Raw genomic sequence first — 11,728 nt, 5'->3', positions numbered from 1 at the left:
CTCGGACAGCGCCTGTCTGGGTGGCGCGCGCCGGGGACAGGCCGAGCCCCTTGGACCACGGCGCGTGCGCACTCCCGCGCCGGCGCCGGGCGCGCGTCCCGCGGAAAGCAGGCCAGGATCCGCGAGCGCGAGACCCCGCGCGCCAAGGCGGGAAAAGGCTCGCGCATGCGTGGCTCGGAGCTCCGGGCTCGCCAGGATGGGGAAGGGGAGGTGGAGTTTCCAAAAGGGAACTTGACCCGTTAGCAGCCGCGGCCATGGCGGCGCGCTCGCCGCCCTCAGCGCTCCCCCCGCCCCCAGCGCGACAGTTGGGCCCTTGGTCCCCACGTGTTGGGCGGGGAACTGTGGTACACGCAGTACGCAGCGAGGCCTCGGGTCTTGCGAGCGCAGTGCGGGAGGGCGTCGTGGACAAAAACGATATATGCGGGCGGGGCGAAGAAGGGTCAGGGGGCCGGCGAGGGCCAGGGCGGGCAGCTCCGGCTCAGGCTCCCCTCCTCAGCTCGCCCAAGGGGTCCAAGCGGCTAGAGGGCATCTCGGTAGAGGAGGCGATGGTGACCCGGACGCAGCTGCTGGAGGAAGAGCTGAGCAGCCTAAAGGAGGAGCTGGCCCTGTGTCAGGTATCGAGGTGGCCGCCGGCCTTTCCCCTACTCAGCGGGGCCGGGGCCGGGGCCGGGCCGGTGGGGAGGCGCGCCCCTCTCCCTCTGCCTTAGGCTGCGTCGCTGCGCGGGTTCGGGACCCACCCATCTCCGCCCCGCGGCGCTCCCTCCTGGCTTCCACACCCAGCCCGGCCCGCTGCTTGGTGCTGGGGGGACGCGGCAGCGCCCGGCTCCCCGACCTGGCGCTCCCGCCCCTCTCGGGACAGGCCGGGCAGGGTTCGCCTCGGCGCCCTGGTTTTGGTTTCTTCACTTGGGTCCCACCAAAACGTGCGGTCGCACCGCCCCCACCCCCAAGCCGAAGTTCCCGGTCGTGACTGTTAAGTGGTACTTGGAGAGGAGTTGAGTGCAGTCCACGAGTTGATACGCTGAACAGGAAAGTTGAAACACGTCTATTAAAATAAAACCTATCGATGAAGGAGCCTGTTTTTAATTTTCAGATCCACACTTGTTCATAAGTCAACCTAAGTTAAACTTAAGTGGTAAACACAGATCAATAATTTTTAGGGAGTCTTAGGCCGGGAACTTTCACACATAGTAGATGATGCCTAATGTTTATTAACCAGCGATCCTAATTCTATAGTCCTTGAGAGAGAAATTTCATTTTCCTGTCTTCTTGCCAGTGAGAAGCATTTGGTAAATCAATTATGTTAATTTACTTGCCCGTTATTTGTAGTTATTAAAGATGGCTTGGCTGCACTCATGTTCAAAGAGATTTGATTTCATTTTAGTTTTGCATCCTTACCACCATCTCTTCTCTGATTTTACCAGAACCTTTAGACAGGGTTGGGCGATATAAATGTAGGGGATTCACTCAACAATAAATCTTTTAATCACTCTGTCTTCAAGATAGAACCAATTAGGAACTGCTAACAACCAAGGTAACTTTATGAACAGTATCATCAGTTTAGATTAGTAAAAATTCATGAAATTGATTCTCTTGCATAGTTTGTTCTATTGGGTTCTTTTGCCCCTTTAGTAGGTCCTTGCTGATTGAGTCAAAGCTGTAAAAACAGGACAATTTTGTTCAAATTGAATATGCATTTGCTTAAACAGGTAGGGGAAATAATATGTGACTGCTTCTTTTTCATTTTCCCATTTTCTGATCTTCACTGAATAAGGAGCAAAGGACCAATAAGAGACACCAGTGAACTAAAGCATTTCGTCATCTACACACCTCACCCTTGGATAAAGATGTTAACCCCTGATAAAGGCTTTTGTTACTTTGACAAATCCTAATCTCAGATGCTATTTACCCATACCTTCTATACTTTCCTCTTTCCCTTTCTTTATATATCCCATAGTTATAGCTGGCTAAGGAGCTGAGATACTTTTTATAACTGACTTGATTAGGGAAATCACTCTGTTGGAAACAGCCCACTGACCCCATCCCCCAAATCCATTCCCTATTCTTTAAAAATGTAGTTTCAAATACGGTGTCGGCCCTTCTGACCTTGGAAATATATGGACTAGGAAGATGATTAAAGTGCTCTAGGCAGATGTAAGAATAGAGATGGTCATAATTAGGCTAGAGGTGGTTCTTGAGATTTTTGTAATATTGACACTGTTTGATGATCATAGGCATTCCAGTAATGTGAGATGAGATTGGCAGTATCCCATTCAAAACTGTGGTCAAACCACACTCCTGCTCTTGGGGAAACTTGGGAGAAATAATAATTGAACTCCCAATTGTTTTATTAAAAAAACATTTGCATAATTAAAAGTTCACTTTTAGACCTTTTTTATTTGTTCTTCTCCTTACTCAGCTAGAAATCACATTACCCAAAAACATAGTATTAGCCCTGTTTTTCAAACCTTTCAAAAATTACAATCTAAAATAAATTCATTTTTCATGTTAATGTAGTAAGTATACACACATACACATACCTAGAATTTCAGAAAGAATGTTTACCCTAACTGTTCGTCGTGGACTCTGATTTTTCTTTTAAATTCTACTTTTTGAGAAAATACTGCTCAGATCTACTAAATTAATTTGACATAGAAATGCGTCAAACGTACAGTTTGGGGAAAAAGAATCTTGCTAATTAGTCTCTGGTCATAAATAGTAGCTTCATACAGATTAGTTGATTTTTTTCCCCCCACATTTAGCTTACAGGAATTTATTTATATGTACTTGGTGGAGAAAAGAAAGTTTGAGTGGGTCCATGTACTATTGCACCCCATTGGAATTACTCAGAATAAGCATAAAAAGAAAACAATCTCAATTCCAAGTGTTTCTCATCCAACTCTATGTGATTGTAATATTAAAGGTTTTTTTTTTTTTTTTTATTTCATATGGCTCCCTACTAGCAAGCAACATGCACATAATGCTTAGCTGAAGAAAACATGATTAACTTCAATGTGGGGAGAAAAGCTGTATGTGTTGGACCTACTGAGGATAAGACATTGGCTTCCTAATGTAGCTTTTCCTAATGAAATTTCAAGGGTGCTTCAAAGGACAATTTTAAGTTTGTGACATTTATGTCTTATTCATTGATTTAGAACCCAGCTTCACCGTACTCTTACTAATTTTGATTATGAGTTTCAAGAATGTGTTCTATTTGCAGTTCAGGATATTGCAAGTGTGTGTGTATGTGCACATTTATCACCACCTGTAGAATACCAGAAGAGAAGAAGTAATGCTATATACACACATATATACATACACATTTATATTTGTGTGTGACGTACGTATATATATCTCAAAGCTATTTCCTTTTTCAGTAGCAGCCAAAAATATTCACTAAACCTATAAGCCAATTTTGGGTTAAAAATTATTTAGGGCATTTAAATGAAATATATGTTGATACCTGGCTGGATCAGTCGGTAGAGCATGCGACTCTTGATCTCCAGGTCGTGTTCAAGCCCCGCATTGGATGTAGAGTTTACTTAAAAATAAAATTAAAAAAAAATGAAATATATGTTTATTACTCCAACTTTAGTGATGAAACTAAGTTTAATGAAGCATGTGATGTTGGAATTAAGATTATATGACTAGTTATATTTTTTGTTAGATATTTAGGTGTGTTGAAAACTTCTCCGGTCATTCATAAAGAAAAAAAATTTTGAAAACTTACTGTACAATTAGAATTCTCACCAGTGTTAGTAGTTGTATTTTGGTTATGTGAATCTTTTTGTGCAATTATTTTTCATAATAATAATTTATTGAGAGGCTACTTTGTGCCATACTTTGTAATTAAACTCATCCCCTTGTTTTCCCTGGGTTCTGATAGGCAAATTATTTATTAAATGCAGGAAATAGTTTTCATATGTTTGTTGAATTCATTCCTCCAGTAGAGGTAAATTGAGGGTCTGTTATGTTGCCAGACACTAAACTCGGTGCTGGGAAAGTGTGTACCCAGTGAAAAAGATAATTTTGGTTGTCTGTGTCTGCAAAGTTGATACTTATTTCTATACCAGCTGATACGTGAAAGTCAAGGCCAATCCATTACTAAGATAATTTAGACTCAGATCTCCAAGCATTTAGTCAACTCTTTTGTAGGCTGAGTCTAATAAACGCTGTGATATAAAGATTTTTTTCATCAGATTTTTTTGGATTTCTTGCTATATCTCTTTCACTGTGCTAGAGCTCAGTCCTTTGTTATTAAGTCATATTTAGGGGCGCCTGGGTGGCTCAGTCGTTCAGCGTCTGCCTTTGGCTCAAGTCATGATCCCAGGGATCGAGCCCCGCATCAGGCTCCCTGATAATACTGGTTTCAAGGGATTTTGTGATTTCCTCAACATGCCTTTTAAAAATAGAGAGATTACATAGCACATTATGTTGCATGGCTTATTCTTTCTTACCTTCACTACCTTCCAGGCAGGTTATGACATGATTTATATACTGACATTTCTTGTTTTTAACTTGAATCATTTTAATACCCAAATTCTAAATTCTTGTTTCTAAAGGGATAAAGTAAAGCATGATATATAGGAATGTTTAGGTAAGTAGTACTCTCTAGTACTCAGGCTGTCAAAAGTCTTTTGAAAACAAATAAGTAATCAATCAAACAAAGTAGATCAAAGATTTGAGCATTAAAAAATGAAAACAAAAGTTTTAGAAGTATAGGTAGATATATTTCTAATCTCTGAGTAGAGAAGGCCAGTTAGAAAAACTGATACATAAAATCCATAAGCCATAATGGAAAAGATGGATAAATATGAATATATGAAATTAATAATTACCCTTTTTCAAAAACACTCCATCATAAAGTTAAATAAGCAACAATATACTAGGAAAAAATATTTGTAACACATTTGGTAGACATAAGTCTAATTTTAAGATTTCCAGCAATAACTTTTATATTTCATTGGCAGAACTTAGTCACATCCATAGGTAAGAGGGGCCAGGCTTTTAATTGGACAGCAAAGAGCCAAATGGTTTCTATTACTAATAGGAGAGAATGGATGATGGACACAGACACAAATAGAAATATCTGTCACACAAGTAAAACCAACCAACCAAATATAGTATTATGAAATGTGCTGTGAAAAAACAAATTAAACAGGGTAAAGGGTTATCAGAGACTTATGAGTTTGGGTGACTATATAGTAGAGAAGATTTCTCTTGAGGTGACATTTAAGCAAAGACCTGAATGAAGTGAGGAAATAATCTACATGAAAATCTGGTGGATGGTACATGTGCAAAGGCCCTGGTACAAGCAGAACAAGAAAACCAGTGTGTATAATGAATGGAGAGAGTGATAGATGAGGTTGGAGAGGTGTGTATGGGGTCAGATAATGTGGGGTCTTGTAGCCTTGTTACAGAATTTGGATTATTTTCCTAATCTGATGGGAATCCATTGGAGGGTTTTGAGCTATAAGGAGGCCAGGGGATCATCATGGATGGCTAGGCAAGAGATGAGGTTGGTTTGAACTAGGAAGATGGTGGTGGAGGTGGTGAGAAGTGGTTAGAATGGGATATATGTTGTAGGTAAAAACAATAGGATTTACTGATTGGATATGAAGTATGAGGAAAACAACAGAATTGACTTGTAGGTGTTAGGCCTTTGAACAGATGACTAGATGGTGGTGTCATTTTCTGAGCTGCAGAGAGGAGTAGGTTTGTGAAAGAGTAGGAAATCAAGAATTTTTTTGGATAAGTTAAATTTGAGATATCTATTAAGTATTCAAGTGGAATTATTGAGTAGGCAGTTGGAGATTGGAGTTTGCACCTAGGGGTGGAGAAAACCACTTAGGATGGAAATGTTGGAAGTCCTCAGTGTACCGTTGACACATAAAACTGTGGGACTGAATGAGTCCCCTAGAGCAATGGTTCTCAACCTTGAGTGCACAGAATCACCTGAGGAACTTTAAAAAAATACTGGTGCTTGAACCTTACCTGAAACCAATTAAATCAGAATCTCTAGATCATCACTATTTTTAAAAACTTCCCCCAAAGTGACTCCTAACTCTCAACCACAGTTGTCATAACAACTGACTTAAGACTAAAACTGCCCAGAAAAATGAAACAAGATGAAACCAGAGAGGGAGACAAACCATAAGAGACTCTTAATCTCAGGAAAGAAACTGAGGGTTGCTGGAGTGGAGGGGGGTAGGCGGATGGGATGGCTGGGTGATGGACTTTGGGGAGGGTAAGTACTATGGTGAGTGCTATGAATTGTGTAAGACTGACGAATCACAGACCTGTACCCCTGAAACAAATAATACATTTAAAACTGCCCATTGTCTATGGGATTTGGCTACATAGAGGACCTTGAAAAAGGAATTTAGCATCATAGTGGGGAGGGACATCTGACTGGAGGATGTAATAGAGTGAATGGAAGTGAGGAAGTGGAGACCATTATAGGCAACTCTTCCAAGGAATTTTGCTGAAAAGGGGAGTTGAAAACTGGAGCAATAAATAGAGAACAATTCTCTTTTAGAGCCAAATTTAACTATGATATTCAGCATTCCAACATTTACTTACAACCCTAAAGTGTGGGTGGTAGAAATAGTAAAAGTGAATGTGGAGTAGCAGTGTAAGAACTTTTTAAAATAAAGCTTTCTTGTTATACTTTGCAAGACTCTATTTTAGAGTTACAGAACTAGAGATCAAGTAATTGTTTTTTCATTTTTTTAATTTAATGTAGTGTCTTCTCTGATTTAGCTACAAAGCAGTGCATTAAAAATGTCTTCTGTTTCTTTAAGGCTGATAAAGAATTTGTATGGTCTCTGTGGAAACGTCTCCAGGTGACAAACCCAGATCTCGCACAAGCAGTCAGTTTGATTGTGGAAAGGTGAGCTCCCAAGTTATTTTTCCATGAGGATTGGGCTTGTTGAATTTGTTTTGCCTTATTATTAAAGTTAAAACTTGGCATTAAGTCCCAAAGAGATTTGATTTCCAAATGAATGGGGAGCATGATGTTATAATTATTGGACTTATTTCAGGGGGGGCCAATTCACCAGATACAAATAGGCCATATCTCCTGCTCGTATTCTGACATATTTGGGAAGTTGGCAGGTTAGAGATAAAACTATGACTCGTACACTGTGTGTATCTCTGTGTGTTGTCTGTGTGTGTCTGTGTGTCTGTGTATATGTTTGTGTTGGGCTATTCCAGCTCAACTTTAAAAATTGGAGAAGTAGCTGTTATTTGGCTTTTTACTCTGAAACTGCGTCTGTTGACAACTTTCTAGACATGATCCTTTCTAGACATGGCTCACTTTTCCCCTGATGTAGCTGCAGTGTGTACTTCAAAGCCTGAGATGACCTTGCCAGAATAGAGTAAGTGTTCTGGAATAGACTGAGGGATTTCACTTAGCAGTCTGTATTACACTGTAGGGAATGCCCATTCATTTAACTGTTAGATTATTGGCCCTCTTCTTGGTCATTAGAAACAGTGGAGTGATGCTGGGTACTCTTTACCAAACATTTGGTATACAGTAGTTCCATGATGCTTAGCATAGCAATTAAAACACTTGGTTTCCGGGTAAATGGATTTCAGTACTTTGCCTAAGTGAAAAGCTAAGCATATGGATGCCTTTTTCTTTTTCTTTATTGGAATCATGATTATATAATCTGAATATCATTTTTTGATAACTTGAACTTTATTTACCTTTGGTGTGTCTAGCCCTAAGATCATTCCAGTGTTCTCTGGAATTAACTTTTTAAAATCTGTGATACATACCTATGTATAGTTTTACCATCCTTGGTAATTGTGAACTCTTAAAATAGTGTAATCACTTTCTCTTCATGTTGCTTATATGTCCAGCTCATCAATCAGTTTTTCCCTTTTGATAATCAGAATTAGCCTTTTGTTGCAGTACCCTTGTTACTTAGTCATCCTTGAGATGAAATGTGATCACTCTCAATCCCATTCTGTTTTCTAGCTGAATAAGCCTTCTAGAAGATATATTCTTGGGATTTCAGTAGTCATTTCTTTTTTTTTTTTAAGATTTTATTTATTTATTTGACAGAGAGAGACACAGCGAGAGAGGGAACACAAGCAGGGGGGAGGGGTAGAGGGAGAGGGAGAAACAGGCTTCCTGCTGAGCAGGGAGCCCAATGCAGGGCTTGATCCCAGGACCCTGGGATCATGACCTGAGCCGAAGGCAGACGCCTAACGACTGAGCCACCCAGGTGCCCTCAGTAGTCATTTCTGTGATTCTTTCGTTATACTCCTCATTTTATTTGTATATATTTTCCAATTTTCTAATTTGGTATTTTTATTTATTTTTTTAAATTTAAAGTCAATTAACATATAATGTATTGTTGGTTTCAGAGGTAGAGGTCAGTGCTTCATCAGTCTTATATAATACCCAGTGCTCATTACATCACATGCCCTCCTTAATGTCCAGTTACCCCATCCCTACACCCCTCTCCCCTCTAGCAGCCCTCAGTTTATTTCCTATGATTAAGAGTCTCTTATGGTTTGTCTCCCTGTCTGGTTTCATCTTGTTTTATTTTTTCCTCTCTTCCCCTATGATCCCCTGTTTTGTTTCTTAAATTATACATATGAGTGAGATCATATGATAATTGCCTTTCTCTCATTGACTTATTTCGCTTAGAATAATAACCTTCTAGTTCCATCCATGTCGTTGTAAATGGCAAGATTTCATTCTTTTTGAGGGCTGAGTAGTATTTTATTTATATATACCACATCTTCTTTATCTGTTCATCTGTCGATGGACATCTGGGCTCTTTCTATAGTTTGGCTATTGTGGACATTGCTGCTATAAACATTGGGATGCAGGTGCCCCTTAGGATCACTACATTTGTATCTTTGGGGCAAATATCTAATACTATAATTGCTGGGTCATAGGGTAGCTCTATTTTCAACTTTTTGAGGAACCTCCATACTTTTTCCAGAGTGGCTGCACCAGCTTGCATTCCCACCCACACTGTAAGAGGGTTCCCCTTTCTCTGCATCCTCGCCAACATCTGTCATTTCCTGATTTGTTAATTTTAGCCATTCTGAATGGTGTGAGGTGGTATCTCCTTGTGGTTTTGACTAATTTGGTATTTTTTTAAAACTCACTAAAACTATCTTTAATTTTCACTTTCTTCTTGGTCAAGACAAATATTAAAATATTATTGGGTCAATTGTCTTATCCTTTGAGATTTCTATTTTTCAGTATACATAATATACATATAAAAGTAAATATATATAATTTGTAAATAAGTACACATATATTTGGGGATGGATACTCAAAAGCCTTCTGCTAGTAAGGTATGTAATGGAAAATTTGGGAGATTATTGCTTTACAGCTATGATTCTCAAAATTTTAGTGTGCAAAAGATATCCCTGGCGAATTTGTTAAAAGGCAGATCTCTGGGACTTTCCCCTGATCAACTGAATCTCTAGGGATGCGGTCCAGAAGTCTTTTTAAAATAAGCTTTCCAGATAATTCTGATGTTGTCCATATGTCATACTATGAGAGACTTTGGAATTTGAACTGACTTTTGAAATTGGAAACCTGTTTAAGTGGCATTTATAGTTTTATAATTATGTGAACATTATTTCCTAGAGAACTGTTTAGTATGTTTCAACCTGTTAAAAGGGCAGAATGGTATACCATTCAATCTTTGTCTTTCAAAAAAGAATATTCTCAATATCAAAGTCAAATACACTGTCTTTCTGTGTAGTCCATTAGTTAGTTACCCAAATAATGCTACATTTAAGTCTGTTTAATATCTATACCTTGGTCTTCCTGGACAACATTATTTCCCTTTGGAATTTCTAATTGCCCTTCTTTTTTGCTTTTTCTTATAAGAATGTCTGTGTTTGTATAGTGACTGAAGACATTCTTCCTTGAGCCCTGTTGGCTTCTGGTATGAATTTGGCCCAATTGCTTTCTAAACCTATTTGTAGTTATCCTAGAATTTCTTTTCATTGTACTCTTAGACTAGTTCCATAGTTGCTGGGTTCCCACATCTTTCTTTTTCTTTTTTGTTGGGTTATATTTTCAAAATTATTTCTCAGAAAGGATGCACAAGATTCCAATTTCTGACTCCTTACGTGCCTGAAAATGTCTTTCATTTGTCCTTATGCTTGACTGATAATTTAGCTGAATATGAAATTTTATTTTATTTAATTTTTAAAGATTTTTCTTTTAAGATTTTATTTGTTTATCTGAGAGAGAGAGAGCATGAGCAGGGGAAGCAGCAGGCAGAGGGAGAGGGAGAAGCAGGCTTCCTCCTCAGCAGGGAGCCTGACACAGGACTCAATCCCAGGACCCTGGGATCATGACCTGAGCCGAAGGCAGATGCGCAACCAACTGAGCCACCCAGGCTTCCAATATGAAATTTTATGTCAACGTAATTTCCTTCAGATTTTTGAAAGTATAGGTCTAGTGTCTTCTTTTAGCATACAGAGGTGCTGCCAAGTACCTGTGTGATCCCAGTGCAAGTATGATTCTTATTTCTTTCTAGGTAGCTTGCTTAAACTTTTGGATTTTCTCTTTATGTGTAATATTGTAACATTTTAGTATCATTGATCATTTTAAAACCTAAATGGTTTTAAAAAATCCAGCCTTCTTAGCTTTTGGTGGGCCCTTTCAAACTGAAGATTTAAGACTTCCTTTTGAATGAGGAAAGGAGTCTTTGGCCATTTGCTGTAGGCAAATGCTGCAGGTGAGTGAGAAACTCAGCTTTTTGGTAAGTGGTTCCTTTATTAGTTTTCTTGATTCCTTTTGCCTTCTGTTCTCTGTGTTTACCAATTGGTACTTAAAGCCTTTCTCTGGGACTTTTTGAGAAAAAGCAACTTCCTCTTCCACTGTAGGCACCGTTTGGGTTTTGAATTATGATTTTTCTCCTCTGGGTTTGTGAGCACATCTTTCTGTCTTTAAGATGTTTCTCATATTTATGGTCCATTTTGGCCCCTTTCTTATTTTCCATGCTGACAGGGATTTATTCAAGGCAATGTAATTTATGGATGTCAGTATCATCTTCATCAAGTTAATCATCTTCAGAGGAAGTACAGTATCATTTTTAGTGGTTGCAGTGTATTCTATTATTTTGATACATTATATTTACATTTAATCAGTAGTTTGTTTTTATACATTAAGATTATTTCATTTAAAAAATTGTATAATGATGCTGTGATGAATGGCCTTGTGGATAAAGCTTTGCTTGCATCGTTAGTGTCAAGCAGTGAGCTACTATCATGGTGCAGGCTGGGGTGGCAGAACATACTGAAATGAGTAGGTTAATCCTGCTTAATTAAAGAACTATACTGCTCCAAGTGCCATTAGTACCCTTTTGGAAAAATGCTTATCTGTTTTTTTTTTTTCTCACTTTTTGGCACTGTGTTACAATTTCTGCTAAGTTTTTTGGCTGGGTGTCTGTATATAGACATACCTTGGAGATGTCGTAGGTTTGGTTCCAGACCAAAATAAAATAAATATTGCAATAAAGCAACTCAAATGAGATTTTTGGTTTTCTTTTTTTTTAAGATTTTTTTTTTAATTTATTTGAGAGAGCGAGAGATCACAAGTGGCAGGGGGAGGGGCAGAGGGAGAGGGAGAAGCAGACTACCCAGAGTCAGTCCTTGATCCCAGGACCCTGGGATTATGACCTGAGCCAAAGGCAAACACTTAACCGACTGAGCCACCCAGGTGCCCCAGAATTTTGGTTTT

The 11,728-nt window shown here is 39.2% G+C and overlaps 1 protein-coding gene across 1 annotated transcript in view; it reads left to right on the top strand.

The window, feature by feature from the left end:
• Positions 1-239: 239 nt before the first annotated feature.
• Positions 240-11,728, top strand: part of CNTLN (centlein) — a 262,849-nt gene continuing 251,360 nt past the window's right edge. Inside the window, exons 1-2 of the mRNA XM_034987908.1 lie at positions 240-614; positions 6,801-6,889. Coding sequence (XP_034843799.1) covers positions 255-614; positions 6,801-6,889 — 449 coding nt within the window. The 5' untranslated portion in view covers positions 240-254. The remainder of the gene's footprint in view (positions 615-6,800; positions 6,890-11,728) is intronic.

Source organism: Mirounga leonina, unplaced genomic scaffold (genome assembly GCF_011800145.1).
Source record: "Mirounga leonina isolate KUSES-001 unplaced genomic scaffold, KU_Mleo_1.0 Mir_447, whole genome shotgun sequence".
NCBI lineage: Eukaryota > Metazoa > Chordata > Mammalia > Carnivora > Phocidae > Mirounga > Mirounga leonina.
The sequence above is the reverse complement of the archived record's forward strand: the minus strand, read 5'-3'. Positions and strand labels throughout refer to the sequence as shown.